The sequence below is a fragment of the Phyllostomus discolor genome, chromosome 14, assembly GCF_004126475.2.
Source record: "Phyllostomus discolor isolate MPI-MPIP mPhyDis1 chromosome 14, mPhyDis1.pri.v3, whole genome shotgun sequence".
Lineage (NCBI taxonomy): Eukaryota > Metazoa > Chordata > Mammalia > Chiroptera > Phyllostomidae > Phyllostomus > Phyllostomus discolor.
The window spans coordinates 49,066,445-49,090,207 of record NC_040916.2 but is presented as its reverse complement, the minus strand read 5'-3'; the positions used below and the strand labels follow the sequence as shown (position 1 = coordinate 49,090,207).

The 23,763-nt window shown below is 36.9% G+C and overlaps 1 protein-coding gene and 1 long non-coding RNA gene across 5 annotated transcripts in view; one reads left to right on the top strand and one right to left on the bottom strand.

Annotated features, from left to right (window-relative positions):
- ASH1L (ASH1 like histone lysine methyltransferase) overlaps positions 1–23,763 on the top strand; it is a 230,349-nt gene that overhangs the window by 56,709 nt on the left and 149,877 nt on the right. For all 4 annotated transcript variants that reach the window (XM_036015489.1, XM_028503256.2, XM_036015487.1 and 1 more), the window contains one exon: positions 9,892–14,455. In XM_036015489.1, the coding sequence (XP_035871382.1) occupies positions 9,892–14,455 (4,564 nt within the window). The remainder of the gene's footprint in view (positions 1–9,891; positions 14,456–23,763) is intronic.
- LOC118498187 lies at positions 5,254–9,022 on the bottom strand. The gene is made up of 2 exons (XR_004900711.1): positions 6,729–9,022; positions 5,254–6,445 (listed from the first exon to the last, which is right to left on the bottom strand). It is a non-coding gene; the product is annotated as an uncharacterized LOC118498187 (long non-coding RNA).

The window sequence follows — 23,763 nt, the reverse complement described above, 5'->3', positions numbered from 1 at the left end:
GGTAGGGGGTGCACAAGAGGCAACCACACAATTGATGTTTCTGTCCTTCCCTTCTGCCCTCCCCTCTCTCTAAAAACAAACAAACAAACAAAGAAACAAACAAAATCTTTAAAAAAGATAAAGGCAGAAAATTTTTAGATTAATTTTTAATAGCATAATGTAAAAAAATTTAGAATAGAAAATTTCAATATAGAGAATTGAAAGCACTTGTTAGATCTTATATAATATTGATATAGAAAGTTTATTATGGAAAGAACAGTTGCATTATTAGACTTTATCAGGAAAGCTAAGAAAATCTTTGTGAGCCAAATCAAAGGATGGGAAACTCCTTTGGAAAATAAAATTCAAGATATTCTAGAACATCAAAATTCAGAACCAGAAAAAAACAATGCAACAATTTAGACACTTCACCTGTAGTAAAAGGATATTGACAAATGTTTTTGAACTCTTAAATTTAGAGAATTCTAAATCCTCATTCTTTAAGAAACTCTAGAAGACAATGTTTATTCTTGTTGTTAGCCAACCAGGAGAATGGAAAAGCTAAAACAAAGGGACTGCTGTTGGTTTTGTAAATGAATAAAAATTGGAGAAGTCAGAGATAAAAGGAAAAGTAGTTTAAATATATATTGATTTCTTATAGTCTGGTCATACAATGTCATTTGAATTGATAAAGCTGAGAAGATATAATACAGTGAAAACTTTGATACCATATGTAATTGGATGGTGAGGCAGGAACAGGATGAGTATGCTAATTTAATCACTAATAGTATAGAGTTAACAGATATTGAAGTGTAATTTACTCCTTTGAAATTCTCCAGAACAGAAATGTATGCTTCAGATTTTTATATATAACAGATGAGAACAATAAGCACATTCTACATAGTAAAGAAAATTGTTTAGGTTGTGAAGTTCAGAGTGTAATAAAATATTATAGTGTATTAGTCTACTAGGGTTGCCATAACAAAATATCACAGACTAGTACTAGGTGGTTTAAACCATAATTTGTTTTACCACAGTTCTGGAGTCTACACTTCTAAATTCAGTTTGCCATCAGAGTTGTTGGTTTCTGGTGAGGGCTCTTTTGCTGGCTTTAAGACATGCTTTTTCACTGTGTTTTCACATGTCCTCTTCTCTCTGCGTTCCAAGAAAGATCTTTGGGCTTTATTTCTTCTTAAAGGACACCATTTTAATTTGATTAGGGCTCTACCTTTGTGACCTCATTTAACCTTAAGTAAAGGCCTCTTTAAAAGCCCTGTCTCCAAATAAAGTCAGATTGGGAGACTGGGGCTTCAATATTTGATCGTTGGTTGGGCTGTATACAATTTACTCTGTAACAGATGAATACTAACAAAAAGCAGTAAGTTACCACAAAAAAATAGAAACAAATAATGTTCTCTGATCACAACACAGTAAAACTAGAAGTTAATAAAAGCAGATAAGAAAAGGACCTTATAGTCTGGAAATTTTCAGAATCCCAGAATTTCTAGAAAATAAAATAATTGTTGGTTTTTAGGTAAAACTATATTTAAGGGAAGATACCTTTAAATATTATGTAAAAGGGAAGGAATGAAAATAAATGGAGTAAGTTTTGGTCAGTTTAGTAGTTTCCAAGACTATAAAATACATAATCCTATGAAAAGAGGCATGTTTGAGAATCTTGGAAGCAGATGTGAACTAGAAACAAAGGTAAAATTATCCATGTGGTGGCTCTTTTGAGGTAAATGTAAGATAAGATTTTATTTAGCATAAGTTTAATCTACTAATAAAAATTAGGGGAAACAAGACTATATAAAATAAGTAATGTTGTCCTGACTGGTGTGGCTCAGTGGCTTGGGTGTTTTCCTGCAAACCAAAAGAAAGATCACTGGTTAGATTCCTGGTCATGGTATATGCTGGGGTTGGGGGCAGGTTCCTTAGTTGGGGGCTTGAGAGAGGCAGTCAGTCTGTGTTTCTCTTGCACATTGATGTTTCTCTCCCCTCTTTCTCTCTGCCTTCTTCTCTCTCTGCAAATCAAATCTTAAAATAAGTAGTGCTAAAGGGCAAATAATTTCAGATACAGAAGTTGAAAGAAAGCTATAAGAAATTCATATGCTTAGTTATCCACAAATAAAATTGAAAATCTGGGAGATACTGATTTTTTAAAAAGATAATTTACTCCTGGCTGGCGTAGCTCAGTGGATTGAGCGTGGGCTGCGAACCAAAGTATCGCAGGTTTGATTCCTGCGATATGCCTGGGTTGCAGGCCATGGCCCCCAGCAACCACACATTGATGTTTCTCTCTCTCTCTCTCTCTCTCTCTCTCTTTCCCTTCCCTCTCTAAAAAATAAATAAAATCGTAAAATATATATCTATAAATTAATTAATTAATTAAATTTTAAAAAGTAAAAGATAATTTACTAAACCCAAGTCCAGAAATCATAGGAAAAAAATTAACTGACTAGTAATTGTAAATAGAGAAGTCTCTCAAAACACTACTACTAAAAATATTAGTCAAATGGTTTTGGTTTAATTCTATGTGTAAAATCTGAGGAAACAGATCATTTCAAAATTGTTTTCAGAGCACAGTAAAGGAATGAAAACACAAAAATAATATTAATTCTAAAACCTTACAAAAGAGTGAAACTATAAAATAATCTTGAGCAAGAATTCAGATTTTACTTAATGTGGCTGAGGTTCACTTTAGTGACTTACTTTTAAATACAAATACAAGGAAGGCTTCACACAATCCCTTTTATATTTGTTGAATTAATTAAAAGTATATTCCTCCCTGGCTGGTGTGGCTCAGTGGATTGAGCGCTGGCCTATGAACCAAAGGTCACCGGTTCGATTTTCAGTTAGGGCACATGCCTAGGTTGCAAGGCCAGTCCCCCAGTAGGGGGCGTGTGAGAAGCAGCTGCACATTGATGTTTCTTTCCCCTCTTTCTCCTTCCATTTCCCTTTCTCTAAAAAGAAATAAAATATTTTTAAAGTATATTCCTCTATTTAATTAGGATTGTTCAAGAATAAACATCTAATTTTTAGTGAATAAAACTTCTGTTTTATTATAAATAGTCTATATGGTCTTTGACTTCATTTTAGTCTCAAGGTTACAGATTAGTTCTTGGACTCTTAAACTTTGAAATGTCAAAACAAAGTCTTTTTTTGTTTTACATATTTATTTATTTTTAGAGATGGAAAGGGAGGAAGAAAAACATCGATACAAGAGTGAAACATTGATAAGTTGCCTCTTGTATACTCCCAAACCCACAAACCAAGAATGTGCCCTGACTGGGAATCACACTGGGACATTTCGCTCTGGAAAGTGATGCCCAACCAAATGTGCCACACCAGTCAGGGCAAAGCAGAGTCTTAATTAATCTCAGCTTAATTTCTCAAGAAATAAAGCTTAATTTTGTTGTATATTTGATGGACACAAATTTGTAAATATTCACTTATCTTTATAGAATGTGATAGCTCTGTGCTTAAGGCATTCAAGTCATTAATTTATAACTAAATCTGGCAATCTCTTACTTCAAGAGTTAAAGTTTATGGACTTAGTCTTTTCTTATCCTTATACTTAGATATACAATGCAAAATGCTAAATAAATTTCAGCAGCGCATTAGAAGAGCTACATTGCAAAGGGGTAACAAAAGCCATCTTTTCAGTGATGTAACTGTTCTGTATTTTGATTGTGGCAGGGGGTACACAAACCTACACAGGTGATAAAACTGTATAGCATTAAACACAAACAAATTAGTACATGCAAAACTGGGGAAATCTGAATAAGATCTATGGAATATCTCAATATCAGTATCTTGGTTGTGATAACTATAGTTTTGCAAGGTGTTATTGGAGGGAATGGTGTAAAGGGTTTACTATTTCTTACAACTACAAGTGAATCTGTAAGTACCTCAAATAAAATGTTTATTTAAAAAAAGGAAGAGTTGTGTACCATTATGAATTGTGTTTTTTTTTCTCCAGGAATCCAAGGGAATATGATGCTAAGAAATCTTTTACTATAATTAATTATACAAATAGCTAACAGAGGACATAAATTGGTGTTTCCCTAATGTGTAAAATATAAATATGTAAAAATATGTAATGTATACAAAAGTATAAATGAGTACATACATTTATGTATAATACTGAATGATGTGACATAGGGACATTCTTATTCAAATGAAGAAGAGGATGCCCTTTTTTTTTTTTTTTTTTTTTTAAAGATTTTATTTACTTATTTTTAGAGAGGGGAGGGAGGGAGATAGAGAGAGAGAGAGAAACATCAATGTGCGGTTGCTGGGGGTTATGGCCTGCAACCCAGGAATGTACCCTGGCTGGGAATCGAACCTGGGACACTTTGGTTCCCAGCCCGCACTCAATCCACTGAGCTACGCCAGCCAGGGCTCCCTTTTTTCATCATTACTTAATAATGTTACTAAGACACTAGTTAATAAAATTAGAAAAGAGAAGTTAGAAGCATAAAAATAGAAAAAGTAATTAAGATTGTTATTTGCAAATAATGCTGTATACCTTGAAATCTGAAGATAGTTAGTAAACTTATAAGAGAGTTCAGTGAGATGATTGAATAATAGAGTAATAAATAAGAAATGATTAACTTTTATGTATATAAATATCTAGAAAATAAAATGGAAGAAGAGATTCCATTATAAAAGAGATAGAATATCTAGGAATAAACTTAATTACCAGGGTTTAAGATTTATATGAAGAAAATTTTCAGAATACTTCTGAGTCTAGAACAAATGGAAAAGCTTAAAAATTTTTTGAATAAGAAAGCATTGTTGAAGGTGTTAATTCTCTCAAAATTTATTTGCAAAATGTTTAATTGTGGTAAAATTACATAACATCAAATCTTTCTTAAAAGATTTTATTTATTTATTTATTTTTAAATTTTATTTTAATCATTGTTCAAGTACAGTTTCCTTCCTTTTACTCCCATTCCAGCCCACCCACCCAACCCTCCCCACTTCCCTCCCAGATTTTATTTATTTTTAGAGAGGGGAGGGAGGGGGAGGGGGGGGCCACATCAATGTGCGGTTGCTGGGGTCCATGGCCTGCAACCCAGGCATGTGCCCTGACCGGGAATTGAACCTGCGATGTTTTGGTTCGCAGCCCACACTCAATCCACTGAGCTATGCCAGCCAGGGCACATCAAATCTTTTAAACCATTTTTACATGTACAATTCTGTGGGCATTATGTCCACATTGTGAAACCATCATTACTGTTCATCTACAGAGGTTTTTCAACTTTCCACAACTGAAATTCTTTACCCGTTAAACAGTGACTGCCAATTATCCCCTTGCCGTAACCCTTAGCAACTGCCATTCTACTTTCTATGAATTTGACTACTCTAGGATCTTACTCAGTTTTCCCCTGTTTCATGTAAATTGAATCATATAGTATTTCGTTTTTTGTGACTGGCTTATTTAGCATAGTGTCTTCAAGATTCATCTATGTTATAACGTGTCAAAATTTCCTTCCTTTTAAAAGCTGAATATATTCCATTGTATGCATATATACCACATTTTATTTATTGTTCATCTATTGATGGATGTCGATGGAGTTACTTCCATCTTTTGACTATTTATGAGTAGTTCTGCTAACATCAGTGTGTAAATATCTGTTTAATCCCTCCTTTCACTTCTTTGGGGTATTTGCAAATTTAAGTCAAAGTAACTTATTTCTTGGCACTAGATAAGTTGCTTGTAAAGTTTGTATGGAAAGATAAGAGAATCCAAGACATTTCTGAAAAGAGCAATGACAAAGGGATCAGATTTACTAGATAATAAAATTAACTTAAAGTTATCAGAATCTTGTGGTAGTGGTGAATGGATAGACAGAAATTCTATAACCCAGAATGTAGTATCTAACAATAGCCTTGTTTATGTACAGAAATTTATTATATAAGAAGGGTAGCATTTCACATCAGAGGATGAACGATGAAATGATTCAGTAAATTTCATTAGAACTTGGTAGCTATTGCCTAGGAGATATTATACATACACATATTGAACTTCAGGAGTGTACAGCTTTTCATCTCTTTAAAATGTTGTATTTCCTTTGAGACCAAAAAGATGCCATTGTTTTTCACATTTAAAAGCCACTTTGATGCCACTTATCTTCTAGCTCAGATTCTCACATATTTGTTTCCCTCTTGTTATATACATGGTTTTAAATATCTCTCTGCCCATTCTCTTTAAAACCCAATCCAATCATATTTTTGCTCTTGCACTTTATAGAAACTGCTGTTGCATGGTTACCAAAGACCCCCCCACAATGCTAAATCTAACAAACAGATAGATGTTCTGATTTTTATTGGATCTGTCAGTTATTCTTGGAAATATGTCTGTCCTTCACTTCAGTTTCAAGGTACCCCACATTCACTGTGTGTGGGTTTTTTCCATGTTATCTTCTGACTCCTCGGTCTTTTCTAGTTCTTTATCTTCCTGATCTTTTAATGTTGCAATGCCTCACCATTAGTCTTTATTCCTTTACTCTTCTATTTGTTTTCACTCTCACCTGGTTGTATCAACCAGTCTTGAGGCTTTAAATTTTAAATGTCTATATGCTGTTGCCTTCCAAATTTGAATCTTCCTGCTCAGACTTCCTTTATATGGATGTTTAGAAGGCATTTCAGACAGTTTCTGTCCAAAAAGAAACTGCTCCTGATAATCACCTTTAATTCTCCTACCAAAATCTTTATCTTCTCATCACTTGCACTGTTTTTACCATAGTTTAAGTCATTACCATCTCTTGTCAAGATTAATATAGCTTGCCAGCAAGACTCTATCCTATTACCCTTGAATCCCTATGGCTTTATGAAGAGAGCAGCTAGAGGTGTTACCAGTAGAAATTGGTCTTTTCAGTGAAGTCATGAGGAAAACATTTCAGGTACTCATGCATAGGAGGATGAGGTGTAGTGGTAAGATTTATTGGAGCAAAAATGAAAGACTGTCCCCAAGTGCTTAGTGTCTCATCTGTGACCAGACTAGATGGCTAAGCTTTGTCTTGCTGTGGAGGGAGCCCAGGAAGGCCAGAGTCTAGCTATTCTGTGCTATTGGCCTGGCATCCAGCAGGGCATCTAAAGCTTTTATAGTTCAGTTCAGTCCATGCCAAAGCTTAGTATACCTCAGACTCTGTCTCCAGCTGTGCTCTGGCCAGTGCTGTTCTGCTGCACTCAGGTCTGCACTTGGAGCTGCACAGCTGCCAGGTTAGCATGGTTGCTATGGAAAGAAGAGTGCTGAAATGATCAGGCAAGCACATGCTACCCAGACAGACCTTTAAGCTTTGATTACATTGCTTTGGGCTTTGGTGAGAGCAGGGTTTCTTTCAAAATAACCAATCTCTTTTCTAATTTTTCACAGGATTGTGCTGGGCCCTCTCCCTAACCAATCCAATCTTTTTCCCTTGTTTTCCAGGCGCCCTTTTGTGTCATTTTGGCTCCTACTGTACATGCCCTGAATTTTTGCTGCGTCATCTGATTTCCACTGTGCATGTGCCTAGCAAAAGACTTTCTTCTGTTTTTATTCCTCTCTTAGCTAATGACTGGTAGGCCAATTCTTCCTGGCTGTGTGGAGGATGAAGTCCCCTCAGTGGAGAATGTGATTGTCCCCTGGGGAGCCTGTGAATGTTGTGGCTTCCTAGTGAATCAGACTTAATGTCCGATTCAGCTCCCTAGTTTATTAGTCTTAATGTCTAATTCCATTTGCTCCCTTCCTTTATGAGTAACTACCTAGCTACCTATGCTAACAGAGGGAGGGTGTATTTAAAGATGTAAGTGAAAGCATGTCACTTTTTGCTCAAAAACTTGTAGTGCTTCCCCATTTCATTCCGAGTAAAAGCACAAGCCATTATAATGTCCTAAAGGCCCTCCATGATCTAACTAGCCCTCTCTGATTACATACCATATTACTCTAGCCTAGTCAATTGCTTAAATCTGGCTACAGTAGCATTCTGATTTTCCTGTTAATTGCCTCACTTGTCTTTGCTGAGGTGTTACTGGATCAGTAAAGCCTAGTCTAGACACCTAACTCAGTTTTGCATTTTCTGTTTTAGCACTCTCTATTGCCTTCCGTTTTTCCCATAGCAGTTACCACGTACTAACAAAAAATATTTTTTAAATGACTGTTTTTCTTTATTGTGTTTCTCTCCTACTAACATGTAATACGCTTCATGAGAGCAGGGATTTTTGTCTTTATTCTTTGCTGTATCTCCAACAATGAGTGTCACCCAATACTTGTTGAATGAAGAATTACGTCACAACCTTTTCTTAATAAAATGTCCCAGTGGCTTCCCATCTCTTAGACTAAAAAAGTCTGACCCTCTACCACCTGCCCAACTGCTCTTCCCTTGATTACTCCAGCTAATCCGGATTCCTTGAATATACCAGACAAGGCTCCTGCCTCTGAGCCTTACTTCTTGTTTCTTTTTTTGTTTTTGTATTGTCCTTTTGTCAGGTAGTTATGTAGATCCTTCTTTCATCTTCTTTGGGTTTTTCTGTAAATGTAATCTTCTCAATGAGGACTTCCTTGGCAACCTATTTTGATATTGCAAATCCTTTCCCACCCCCGTTTATTTTCCTCTTTCGTTCCCTGCTTTTCCATACAGCACATTTCATGTATCTTTTATTCCCCCTCTCATGCATTAGAATGAAACCTCCATGGTGAAAGATTTTTTTCCACTGTTGTTATTCTTACCACTTAAACAGTAGGTGCTTAATACCTATTTGCTGAAAAAATGAATTCTTTCATGGAGCAAAAATTTAAGGTTATAAACTAAATAAAATCAGTAGTATTCTTGAACACCATCAGTTTATAGAGTTAGAAAACATAACAAAAAATTACTCACAAAAGTAACAACAGTATTTATGAGATACTTAGAAATAAACTTGACAGTGTTTAGGATATATATTAATAAAATTGTAAACATCCAGTAACACCAAAAAGCTTGACTAAGTAAATAAATTTACTTTGTTATTTTGGAGCTAAAGTTGATGTTGAGATATTGTTTTTCTTATATTAGTAAGGAAAACACGAGAGAGGCAACAGATCAGTGTATCTCTTGTACATTGATGTTTCTCTGCCTCTCTTTCTTCTTTCCCTCCCTTCTCTCTAAAAGTAACTAAACAAAATATTTTTTAAAAAATCCACTTGGAATTTAAAAAAAAAATTTTAAATGGATCTCAAGGTCATCTAGAAGTATACATATGCAAAAATAAATGGAACCTTATGAAATGTTCTAAAATTATTGGTAGTAGTTACGCAGATCTGTGAATATACCAAAAAGTATTGAATTTGTACTTTAAAAGGTAAGTTTTATGGTATGTGAATTATATCTCAGTAATGTTATAAATAAAATAACCAAGGAATTTCTAGGAATACAAAAAGAAAAATTTAGTATTTTCAAGCATAAAGCATTTTATAAGGTTATAGTATCATCTGTCCATTTTTTCCCATGTATCTGTCCAACGTGACTTGTTGAAGACAGTGTTATTTCTTCATTGTATACCCTTGCCTCCTTTGTTGTAAATTAATTGACCATGTACATGTGGGTTTGTTTCTGGACTCTGTATTCGGTATCATTGAACTATGTGTCTGTTTTTGTGTTAAGTACTCTTTTTTTGATTATTGTCACATTGTAATTTACATTGAAATCAGGGAATGTGATATCTTCAACTTCGTTCTTTTTTTCTCAAGAGTGCATTGGCTACTCACAGTCTTTAATTATTCCACATGAATTTTAGGATTATTTTAGTTCAGTTAGATTTTTTTTTGAAGGACTATTGCGTATCTTGCATCTGACATGTGATCCATAGGTTTGTTTGATTGTAGTAGTAAATTGAAATGGTATAAGGTTTACCCTCTCTAAAACCTTTTTCTTGTTTAAATTTTAGGACCCTTCAAAGTTGTACAAGAAAGCAGGTGATATTGCAGCCATTCAGTGCCAATCTGAAGAAAACATCCATCTTCATTCACAGGGAGAAAACAATCCTTTGTCTAAGAAGCTTTCTCCAGTACACTCAGAAATGACAAATTACATTAATGCAACATCATCGACTCTTGTTGGTAGCCAGGATCCTGATTTAAAGGACAGGACATTACTCAATGGAGGAACAAGTGTAACAGAAAAGTTGGCACAGCTTATTGCAACTTGTCCTCCCTCCAAGTCTTCCAAGACAAAACTGAAGAAGTTAGGTACTGGCTCTACTTCTTCAGGATTGGTTAGCAAGGATTTGATCAGGAAAGCAGGTGTTGGCTCTCTAGCTGGAATAATACATAAGGACTTAATTAAAAAACCAGCTATTAGCACAGAAGTTGGATTGATAACTAAAGATCCTGGGAAAAAAACAGTGTTTAATGCAGCAGTAGGGTTGGTCAGTAAGGACTCTGTGAAAAAACTAGGAACTGGCACTACAGCGGTATTCATTAATAAAGACATAGGCAAAAAGCCAGGGACTATCACTACAGTAGGACTGGTGAGCAAAGATTCAGGAAAGAAGCTAGGAATTGGTATTGTTCCAGGTTTAGTGAATAAGGAATCTGGAAAGAAGTTAGGATTTGGCACTGTGGTTGGACTGGTTAATAAAGACTTGGGAAAGAAACTGGGTTCTACTGTTGGCCTAGTGGCCAAGGACTGTGCAAAGAAGATTGTAGCAAATTCAACAATGGGATTAGTTAATAAGGACATTGGAAAGAAACTAGTGAGTTGTCCTGTGGCAGGACTGGCCAGTAAAGATGCCCTAAACCTTAAAGCTGAAGCACTGCTCTCCACTCAGGAATCACTTAAGGCTTCTTGTACAAATGTCACTAGTCACGAAAGTCAGGAACTTTCTGAATCCCTGAAAGACAGTGCCACCAGCAAAACTTTTGAGAAGAATGTTATACGGCAGAGTAAAGAAAGCATATTGGAAAAGTTCTCAGTTCGAAAAGAAATCATTCATTTGGAGAAAGAAATGTTTAATGAAGGAACATGCATTCAGCAAGATAGTTTCTCATCCAGTGAAAGGGGGTCATATGAAACCTCAAAGCATGAAAAGCAACCTCCTGTATATTGCACTTCTCCAGACTTTCAAATGGGAACTGCTTCTGATGCATCTACAGCTAAATCCCCTTTTAGTGCAGTAGGAGAAAGCACTCTCCCTTCCCCATCACCTACTGTATCTGTTAATCCTTTATCCAAAAGTCCCCCTGAAACTTCTCCACAGTTGGCTCCTAATTCATTACTTTTAAGTCCTACTACAGAACTAAGGGAAGAAATTTCTGAATCTGGTGGAAAGAACCAATTTACTTCTGAAAGTACCCACTTGAACATTGGTCATAGGCCTGTGGGTCATATCATGAATATTGAATGTAAAGGGATTGATAAAGAGCTAAGTGATTCAAAAACTACACATATAGATATTCCAAGAATAAGCTCTTCTCTGGGAAAAAAGCCAAGTTTGACTTCTGAATCCAGTGTACATACAATTACTCCTTCAGTTGTTAACTTCACTAGTTTATTTAGTAACAAGCCCTTTCTAAAACTTGGTGCGGTAACTGCCTCTGACAAACACTGCCAAGTTGCTGAGAGCCTAAGCAATAGTTTGCAGTCCAAACCATTAAAAAAAAGGAAAGGAAGAAAACCTCGGTGGACTAAAGTGGTGGCAAGAAGCACATGCCGATCTCCAAAAGGGCTAGAATTGGAAAGATCAGAGCTGTTTAAAAATGTTTCATGTAGCTCATTATCACATAGTAATTCTGAGCCAGCCAAGTTTATGAAAAACATTGGACCATCTTCATTTGTAGATCATGACTTTCTTAAACGCCGTTTGCCAAAGCTGAGCAAATCTACAACTCCATCTCTTGCTCTCTTAACTGACAGTGAAAAACCATCTCATAAGTCTTTTGCTACTCACAAACTATCCTCCAGTATGTGTGTCTCTAGTGACCTTCTGTCTGATATTTATAAGCCCAAAAGAGGAAGACCTAAATCTAAAGAGATGCCTCAACTGGAAGGTCCACCTAAGAGGACTTTAAAAATCCCTGCCTCTAAAGTTTTTTCTTTGCAGTCTAAGGAAGAACAAGAACCCCCAATTTTGCAGCCAGAAATCGAAATTCCTTCCTTCAAACAAAGTCTGTCTGTGTCTCCTTTTCCGAAAAAGAGAGGCAGACCTAAGAGGCAAATGAGGTCACCAGTCAAGATGAAGCCACCTGTACTATCAGTAGCTCCATTTGTTGCAACTGAAAGTCCAAGCAAGCTCGAGTCTGAAAGTGACAACCATAGAAGTAGCAGTGATTTTTTTGAGAGCGAGGATCAACTTCAGGATCCAGATGACCTAGATGACAGTCATAGGCCAGCTGTCTGTAGTATGAGTGACCTTGAGATGGAACCAGATAAAAAAATTATCAAGAGGAACAATGGACAGTTGATGAAAACCATTATCCGCAAAATAAATAAAATGAAGACTTTAAAGAGAAAGAAACTGTTGAATCAGATTCTTTCGAGCTCTGTAGAATCAAGTAATAAAGGGAAAGTGCAATCCAAACTCCATAATACAGTGTCAAATCTTGCTGCCACATTTGGCTCTAAATTGGGACAACAGATAAATGTCAGTAAGAAAGGAACCATTTACATAGGAAAAAGGAGGGGTCGAAAACCAAAAACTGTCTTAAATGGCATTCTTTCTGGTAGCCCTACCAGCCTTGCGGTTCTCGAGCAAACAGCTCAGCAGGCAGCTGGGTCAGCATTAGGACAGATCCTTCCCCCGTTACTGCCTTCATCCACTAGTAGTTCTGAGATTCTTCCATCACCTATTTGCTCTCAGTCTTCTGGGACTAGTGGAGGTCAGAGCCCTGTAAGCAGTGATGCAGGCTTTGTTGAACCCAGTTCAGTGCCATATTTGCATTTACACTCCAGACAGGGCAGTATGATTCAGACTCTTGCAATGAAGAAGGCCTCAAAGGGGAGGAGGCGATTATCTCCTCCTACTTTGTTGCCAAATTCTCCTTCACATTTGAGTGAACTCACATCTCTGAAAGAAGCTACTCCTTCTCCCATTAGTGAGTCTCATAGTGATGAGACCATTCCCAGTGATAGTGGAATTGGAACAGATAATAATAGCACATCAGATAGGGCAGAGAAATTTTGTGGGCAAAAAAAGAGGAGGCATTCCTTTGAGCATGTTTCACTGATTTCCCCTGAAACCTCTACAGTTCTAAGCAGTCTTAAAGAAAAACATAAGCATAAATGTAAGCGCAGGAATCATGATTACCTCAGCTATGACAAGATGAAAAGGCAGAAACGAAAACGGAAAAAGAAATATCCCCAACTCCGTAATAGACAGGATCCAGATTTCATTGCAGATCTGGAGGAATTAATAAGTCGTCTAAGTGAAATTCGAATCACCCATCGAAGTCATCATTTTATCCCCCGAGACCTGCTGCCAACTATTTTTCGAATCAACTTTAATAGTTTCTATACACATCCTTCTTTCCCCTTAGACCCTTTGCACTACATTAGAAAACCTGACTTAAAAAAAAAGAGAGGAAGACCCCCTAAGATGAGGGAGGCAATGGCTGAAATGCCCTTTATGCATAGCCTTAGTTTTCCTCTTTCTAGTACTGGATTCTATCCCTCTTATGGCATGCCTTATTCTCCCTCACCCCTTACAGCTGCTCCGATAGGACTGGGTTACTATGGAAGGTATCCCCCTACTCTTTATCCACCTCCTCCATCTCCTTCTTTCACTACTCCACTTCCACCTCCTTCCTATATGCATGCTGGTCATTTACTTCTCAATCCCACCAAATACCATAAGAAAAAACATAAGCTCCTTAGACAGGAGGCCTTTCTTACAACCAGCAGGACTCCCCTCCTTTCCATGAGTACCTACCCTAGTGTTCCCCCTGAAATGGCCTATGGTTGGATGGTTGAGCACAAACACAGACACCGTCACAAACATAGAGAACACCGTTCTTCTGAGCCACCCCAGGTTTCCATGGACACTGGCTCTTCCAGATCCGTCCTGGAGACTTTGAAGCGCTATCGATTTGGAAAGGATACTGTTGGAGAACGATATAAACATAAGGAAAAGCACCGGTGTCATATGTCCTGCCCTCATCTTTCTCCTTCAAAAAGCATAATAAACAGAGAAGAACAGTGGATCCACCGAGAGCCTTCAGAATCGAGTTCATTGGCCTTGGGATTGCAGACGCCTTTACAGATTGACTGTTCAGAAACTTCTCCAAGTTTATCTCTTGGAGGATTCACTCCCAGCTCTGATCCAGCCAGCAGTGATGAACATACAAACCTTTTCACAAGTGCAATAGGCAGCTGCAGAGTTTCAAACCCTAACTCCAGTGGCCGGAAGAAATTGACTGACAGCCCTGGACTGTTTTCTACACAGGACACTTCACTAAATCGGCCTCACAGAAAGGAGCCACTGCCTTCCAACGAAAGGACATTACAGACCTTGTCAGGTAAGAGGGTCATTTTGTTGCCTCCTACTTGGGTATGTTAGGGAAACAGATTATTTTGCCCACTGGTTACCTAATACATGTTTTTGAACTTTAAAAAAAATTTTTTTAATACAGGGAAAGAAACATTGATTTTGTTGTTCCACCCATCTATGCATTCATTGGGTTGCTTTCTTTGTGCCCTGACTGGAGATCAAACCCACAACCTTGGTATATTGGGATGGTGCTCTAACGAACTGAGCTACCCAGCCAGGGCTGTACATGAACTTTTAATTGATGTATGGGTTTTGTGTCTATAAACATTTTGAAATGCTGTCTTCAAAGTTCTCACTTTAAGTAGATACTAGAAGTAAAATAAGTCATGTCTTTCTATTAATTTGGGGTTTTGAGAAGAGATATCACTATCAAAACAAGTAACAATCATCTTTTGGAAACCAAGAAAAATGATTTATCTTTCTTACGCAAGTAGGCTATTATTACACAGTTTCTTTAGTGAGAAATGGCTCATGGATATCTGTTAGTAGCCATGCCGGGTTTTTTGTATATACTAATCCAATAATTACAAATGCTTCTATGTTATAGGAAGAGTATGATCTTAATCCTGTTTGTCTCATATAAAAATCTAAGCATTCAAATGATCAACTTTATGAAATTTAACTGAATATTCAGAGGGATTTCATTTTGCAGAGTACCTTTAAGTATCTTTATAAAAACTGCTTTATTGGATACAAAATAGAATGAAACAAATTTAGATAATTCATTTGTAATATCTAGAAAGTGTCATTTAAGGGTTGAAAGATAAAAATTAAGAAAGGAACCATTGTCCATTCATGTGGGACAGTGATTTTCAACCTTTTTCATCTCTTGGCACACACAAACTAATTACTGAAATTATATTTTTTGTCTATCTGGCCAAAAAAATAGGTATAATTTTGACTCATTCATGTTGGATGGCTATTGTGCTGGCTGTTGCATTTTTTAATTTGACAGTCTAAGAGAAAAGAAGGCAATGCCCCTGTATAGTTGGTATTGCATATTTTAAAAATTCTTGCAACAGGCACACCAGTTGAAAATCACCGATATTGACAATATCTCTAAGTAAAGAATTTTTAAATTAACAATCTCAACCCTATGGGTTTGTAAATAATTTTAGGAAGTCCATAAAACCTCTGATGTTGTAAGTAAAATTATGTGTGTGTATGCTTGTGTGTATTTTTCAGGGGAAAGTTCATATATTTTATCAGATTCTGCAAGCAAACTTTTTAAGTCTCAATATAACTTCCTATAAAATGGAATTAGTAGGGTTATTATAAGAAGTATGTGATACTACAGTGTTTATCAATATGATTTGCACATAGTAAGCACATAGGTGTTAATTGGTATTATTCACCCAAAAGATTAAAAACTTGTGCATTTCAGGAAATAAAGCCCTAGAAAACAAGGTTTTGTTCCTGATTTTCATTATTCATGAACTTTTGAAAAATAAAAAGCTACATTGGTAGAAAAGCTGAGCATTCTTTAGTTTTAACACTGTAATAAAGAGAAAAAAACTTAAAGTTTAATTGGATTAATTCAACAAAACAGTTTTTTTCTATTTTTAAAATTTGATGATAGAAAAGCAATCTAAGACCTTTTAGTAAAGTATTTAATTGTGTACTCTTGAAGAAAATGGGATGTAATTCACCCCCTAGATTTTTAAAAGATTTTTAAATATATGTATATTTTAATTACAGTTGACATTCAGTATTTTACTAGTTTCAGGTGTATAACATAGTGATTCAATATTTATATACCTTACAAAGTGATCACCATGATAAGTCTAGTAACCACCCTTAACAAATTTTTGATAAATGCTTAATCAACAGTTTTCGAATATTTACTTTCTACCAGGTATTCTACTTTGTGGGTCCTTGTGATATAATAGGTTCATTGTTCTCATTGAATTTATAGTGAAAGAGATGGGGAATAAAAAAATTACACATTAAATGTCATTAAAATTGATATAAGGGGGGTGTGTGTGTGTGTGTGTGTGTACACACACACACACACATATATGAGGTCTGTCCAAAGTATAGCCATTGTTAATATATCAAAAATGTTCGTGCAGTAATGATGCAACCTTGCATCCAAGGAGAGTGGACAGGAATGAGCATGCATTAATAATGACTTCACTGTACTACTAGTCAGTGGGGGCAATAGACAGAGTTGAGTGACCATGTGTACTTTGTGTCTTTTGAGTTCAAAATGAGCAAGTAGAGCTATGAACCTGCATCAGTGTTTGCATTAAGCTTGAACATTCCTCCACGGAAACTATTTGGATGATTCAGAAGGCTTTCAGGGACAATGCAGTGAATGCAGCACAAATAAAAGTGTGGCACAAATGCTTCAGAGGTGGTTGAGAATCTGTTGAGAGTGATTCACATTCTGGAAGGCCTGTAACAAGCAGAACACCTGAGAATATTGAACATGTACGAGCTGCAGTCAACAAAGATTGGTGACTGATAGTGCTAGAACTAGAAGCTGATCAGGGTATTCCAAAAATTACTGTGTCTGAGATTTTGACCCAGGATCTTGGCATGAAATGTATCATGGCAAAATTAGTTCTGTGGCTTCTGCTACCTAGCAGAAGGAACATCATGCTGCAGTTGCTAATGATTTGATTCAAACCACTACCCATGAACCAGATTTCCTCAAGAAGGTCATAACCAGAGATGAATGCTGGGTCTATAGCTATGATCCAGAAACAAAGGCCCACTTGTCCGAATGGAAGTCACCTGGTTCTCCACACCTGAAGAAGGCGAGGTGTTATACTTTGAAGGGGACTGAGGCCTCCTTGTACAATGTACACTGTTTCTTGTACCTTCTTCAATAAATGTCTCTATTTTTCATATTATATGAAAAATACTTTGTGGACAGCCTTCGTGTGTGTGTACATACATAAATCTTAATATGAAGTACAGGGTTCTGTGACAGCATGAAATGGGGGCTTAACCCAGCAATGCTTCCCTGAAAAAGGAACCCTGCACTGACTGGTTTGGCTCAGTGGATTGAGTGCTGGCCTGTGAACCAAAAGGCTGCCAGTTCAATTCCTGGTCATGGCACATGCTTGGGTTGCAGGCCAAGTACCCAACTAGGGGTGTGCAAGAGGCAGGCGATTGATGTATCTCTCATACATTGATGTTTCTCTCCCTAAAAAGCAAAAAGAAAAAGGAACCCTAAACTGCTACCTGAAGGATCAGCAGCAGTTAGCTAGCTAGGTAAACAGAATTCTACTCATTCATTTATTTATTAAATCCCAAATCCTCTAGCACTGTTTTAGCTACTGGTATATAGTAGAGAGTAAAGACATGATATTTGAGCTCATTAACTTTTCACTTAGTGAAAAAGGATAAACAATATAGTGGTAAGCACATAAATAATGGCATAATTGAGAAAAATACTGTCAAATTAATATAACATTGTTAGGGTGAATAATTAAGGAAAAGGGGGTACCCACTTAGATAAGAATTAATAGCTGTGTCTTGAGGATAAAAAAGTTGAAACTTGAAGAATGGGAAGCTAGTAGCTGCTCAGCCTTAGTGAAGAATACTTTTAAAGATCCTGAACTGGGAAGGACCTTAGTCATTTTTAAAAAACTAGCGTAAGGGAAGAGGATCATTGTAGTAGAAGAAGGACTACAAAAGAGAAGGTGGTGAGAAAGTTGTGGTGAAAGAAAGAAGCCAGACCATGTATTGAAGAATTTGGATTTTATACTATAAGCAAAAGACAGACTGTTGAATTTAGATATGCATTTTTAAAAGATCATTCTAGCTCAAGTATTAGAGGACAAAAATAATTATAAGGAAACCAGTTAGTTGGCAATAGCAGAATAGTAATCTAGAAGAGATATTACTTAGATGGGGGTGTGGGCAGACTTCTGTGTGAATGTATGATTGTGGTGCTGTGACCTAATATAGAGAAGATGGGAAGAGCAGGTTTAGGGAGGGCACAAGTATGCTTTGTAGTATGTATAAACTTTCAGATGCCTTTAGAACATCCAAGTAGAGCTTTTGAACAGGCAGTTGGATATCTAGTTGTGGAGCTCAGTAAAAACGTTCAAGCTGGAGATACGGGCATTTCACTAAGTTTTTGAAAAACTCATTTGGTAAAATCATTCACTAAGAATTAAATGGCTTTTGCAACAGAGTTAGAAGCAGATTCTCAAAACCTATACAACTTCATAACTAGATAAGCAAGGAAAATAATTCCAAAAAATGCCAGCAATAGTTAAAAAGACATTCAAGTTGTTTAATGAATAAGAAAGTACTACAGAAAACAGAGGACTTATTTTCTAAAGACTTATTAATTTTTAGAGAGAGGGGAAGGGAAGGAGAAAGAGAGGGAGGGAAACATCAATGTGTGAGAGATACATCGATTGGTTGCCCTCTGGCACATCCCCACCTGGGGACCTGGCCCACAACCCAGACATGTGCCATGACTGAGAATTGAACTGGTGACTTTTTGGTTTGCAGGCCAGCACTCATTTCACTGAGCCACATCAGCCAGGGCAAACAGAGGACTTTGTAGGAAAATAAGAAAGTAGCTTGACAGAAGGGTATCTAAAGAAGGGTTGAAGCTGCTCAGTTGTAGACATAAAAGTAAGTGATTAGCAGATAAATAAAGTGATGCCATATATAGCTAGTTCTGGTTTCTTGGTTTTGTTTCTTTTGTGTGAAGATTGGGTAAAACTAAACAATAAGCGCTTGTAGGAAAGCCTGTGACCGATTGGAGCCACAAGGAAGAATGTGGGATGAATGGCCATTCCAAAGAAAACTGCATTGCTCAATGGTTCACTGCATTTAGTTTTGGTTAGTGTACTTTTTGTTTAACTACTAACTTGGTGCTTCAAAACATTAATGTGCTTTGAAAAATCATGTATGAATTCACAGTACTTCCGTATTATCCTGGTATTCTTCTCTTTATCAGTTATGTATGAACAGTTTCACTTTGTAGAAACACTACAAAAACCAGACTGTACATAAATGAATAGTCTGATTATCAGTTAATCATCATAAGAATGAAGATACTTCCCTACAGAGAGAATATAGAGTAAGAAAAGAGGAGAGCCTTGGACAGCTCTGGGGAACTGCAATATTTAAAATAGTGGTTAAAAATCACCAGCCTTTGGTTTATTGTGACCTTTTGTGATAATCTCTACAAATTTTTTTAAAGTTGCTGAAATTTAAAAATTTGGAGATTTCACATAGAACTTCAGAATTCTGCTTCTCTTAAAAAAATCAGAATATCTGACAACCATCCACATTTTTTTTGGATGACATTAATGGCTGGATCTTATAGTGGCAGCCTCCCCTCTCCCACCCTCTTTAGTTGAAGCATGCACTTTTCAGTTTGCCTTAGTCCTCACAGTTTTCTGTTGTGTGTTATATATATGGTCCAGTTCAGTTATTTAAGTAGTATATTCGGCACAAAGAAATATTTGCATTTGCAGCCCCTAATTTAAGAATCCTGAGAAGGAGCTTTTAGAAGTTGGGAAAATTGAGGTGAGGGTGAGGTACGATGACAGGTTAGGATGTCAAATGTATCCTCTACATGAACATTAAAAGCACTCAGAAGGCCAGTACAAGGAGTTGGGGTGAGGATGTATGTGAGCCTGGATTTCATGGTCTTCGGGGAAGGAGATAGCAGGGAAGTTTATTTCATGCAAAAATATCTGTTTGAAGAAAAAGAAGTTGACTTTTTTTCCCTCTCTTTAAAAAAATAACACAAAAAAACACTGAGACCCTCTTTAAGGTTCTGGCACCAATTCTCTGTCACCAACTGGTTGTCTAACAATTCATTTTAGTTCTGATACTAACTACCTGCAGTTAGGGAAGACCCCACAAGTTAAGAGCAAAGTCCTTTGATGACTGCCTTCACTGAAGATGCCAGCTGCAAATTTCATTGTCCCCATTCACCCACACTGCCCAATCTGCTACAAATTTGGGGCTTCCCACAATCATTCAGCTTTGATAATTTGGTTGAACTGCTCACAGAACTTAGTGAAACCACTTATGATTACACTTTTACTAGAAAGGATACAGATCAGGAAATGAAAAGCTGCATGGGGCTTTGTCTGGGCACAAAGAGGGATACAGAGCTTCCATGCTATCTCTTTGGATTTGGATATGTTGCTCTCCTGGCACATCATTGTATTCAACAACCAAGAAGCTCCACCAGGCCATTGTGTCCAAAGTTTTGATTGGGGCTTCATTATATAGTCATAATTGATTAAGTCATTGACCAGGTATTTGAACTCAATTTCTAGCTCTCTATTCACTGTAGATTGGGCTGGCCCAAAGTTTCAGTCCTCTGGTCATGTGGTTGGTCTTTCTGGTGGCCGACCCCCAAACTGATACTATCTCAGGGTCCACCTTAAGTTACTTCTTTGGTGTAAAAGAACACTCCTATCAGGGAATTCCAAGGGTTTTTGAAACTCTATGCCAGGAATCAGAGACAAAAAACAGATATACAGGGTTGAGCAAAACTGGGTCTACAGTTGTCAGTACACAAAACAGTTTATTCTTGTATTATTTATTAACTATTGTGTTATTTTCCATATGAACAATTATAAACCTACTTTTGTCCACCCATGTATTTATTATATTGCAAACTGAAAATTTTCTGTTAATTGGTATTTTAGAATCTCTCCTCTTCACAATTACTCTTGATAAGTTGATAAAAGTGTGACTTGATTTTCTAATAGTAATTTTTTTCAGGTACATAAGAAAACTGGCTTACCTATCTGCTTAGAACCAGCTGAGAAAAAGATTTTTAGTTAAGGGAAATAAGTAAAAAGTACTAAATATATCATGGAGTATCTTCTAGTTTGATCACTTTGAAAGTCAGAACTTGTTTAGGCAAAGCTTTAGAGAGGAAGGGAAGAAGGGGGGGAGGAGAGAAGCATCAATGTGAGAGAAATATCAATCATTTGCCTCTAGTACATGCTTGGACTGAGGACCAAACTCACAACCTAGACATGTACTCTGACCAGGAGTTGAACCTGCAACCTTTTGGTTTATGGATGATACTCCAACCCACTGAGCCACACCACCCTGGGCTGTATTAGATTTTTTTTTTAATCATCACCCAAGGACATTTTTTTTATTACTCTTAGAGAAAAAGGGAGAGGCAAACATCAGTGTGAAAGAGAAACATCGACTAGTTGCTTTCTCACATGTACCCTGAACAGGGATCAAACCTGCAGCCTTGGATATGTGCCCTGACCAGGAATCGAACCTGTGACCTTTCAGTCTACAGGATGACATTCCAGCCAACTAGGCCACACTGGCCAGTGCATGTATTTGGTTTTCTAATCTTAACTATTATAATAGTAGTTGTCCCTTTAGCAATTACTCTGTGTCTGTTGTTCGCCAGGTACAAGGAATATACATACATGAATAAGATGTAATTTCTGCTCTCAGGGAATTTATAATTCAAAAGAAAACACAGACAAATATACAAACAATTATTGACACTTGCTAAAATTGAGATATTCACAATGTGTTTTGGGGAGCACAAAAGAAAGGGACTTACTTAAAAGGAGCTAGGAAAATGTTTTAAGTTTAGTATGCAAAGAATAGAGGGTGGAGAGTATTATAAATAAGTTTCTCTGGATCTGATACTATGCTTAGGAAGCTGTAAATAATCTGATATGGGACCCAGGACATAAGGCTGTAAAGGTGGGCAAAAGCAGATCATAAAGCTTCTTGTTTAAAAGATACCAAGAAGTTTGGAGTTTACCCTATAGGCAATAGGAAGTTAAGAGTTTTAAAGCAGAGGAACTATTTGCTAAGCTTCTATTGATAGCATTATGATAGACGGATTAGAGAAAAATCAGGTGCGTGTGTTTGGAAATTGTCCCACCCAAATATTATATAGGCTTTTACTGATGTAGTGATAGAGAAGACATATTTAGAAGCACATTTACAGAAAGGGCAGTAAAAGGGGAGAGATTTTAGAATGTCTTCAAAGAACCTGCAACCTTGATGTATCAGGATGATGCTCTAACTTAGCTACCCCACCAAGCCTTCACTTGATATTTTTTTCATACATAACCTGAAGATATCTTCATTATACATTAATTGGTATCCTGGTAGAATGTCCAAAAAACTACTTACCATACCATGTGTTACAAAATTGTTGATTACCTTTGTGACATTGTTATCTTAAAACAGCTCTCAAGGACCAAAGTAGGAACAGTTTAAGCAACAAAGTAACAGTACTGGACTATCACCTAAAGGATAAGGTATTCATGAGCCTATGCCAATGTAAATAAGTGATTAAATAAATAAATGGAGGAACAGGATAAATCTCCCCTATAATATATGCAGTATATTTTCTTCAAGGAGGTGGGACTTAATTTCCTTCTTCTTAATTATAGTCTGGATTTAGTGACCTAATTCCAAAGAACAGAATATGGAAAGGAAAAACTAGTAACTTTATATTAAGAGGCCTAGCAGATGGCACCTTAACTAAGTGCAAGTTGAACATCAGCAATCATAAATCACAGTGGTAACATACTCCCTTTTATGTAATAAATTTGAAGGGAAATTTAAGCCTCTGATATTCTTAAAAAAAAAAAAACAAGCAGATGTGTCCGATGAAGATGGCTATGTAGGCAGACACTGCTTGCCTCTTCTCATAACCACATCAAAATTACAACTAAAGTGTAGAACCATCACTCAGAACCATCAGTAATCAAGATTAATTGGAGTCTGACAACTACAGAATTAAAGAAACCACATCCATCCAGACCGGTAGGAGGTTGTGCAGATGTGGAATGAGCTGGTCCTTCACCCACATGTAGTAGATAAAAAATTTAGGGAGCATTTCTTGGTAGGGATACCAGGCCCCCCAGCCCAGGGTTCCAGTGCCAGGAAGGTAAGTCCCCACAACTTCTGGCTACAAAAACCAGTGGGGATTGAGTCAGTGGAAGAAAATTCTGGAGCCCCTAGCAGTTCCTCTTAAAGAACCCACATATGCACTCACCTACATAGACTCACTCGCTCTGAGCTATAGTACTTGGGTAGAACTTGAAAGGAACCAGTGGTATACAGGGAGAAACTGAAGTGTGTGGTATCCAAGCAAGCAGAGGCCATTGTCCCTTTTCTAAACCTCCCCACCCCAGAGAGCTGTCAAGCAAGGTGCTATGTCTGAGAATCCATAAACCTGGCTAACACTGTTCGATCTGCCTTGGGGATCCCCAGAGACTCCACCCAACCCAACTTTTGAGCCCACCCGAGCTACTTTCCCATATTAATGTCAGGTCCTGG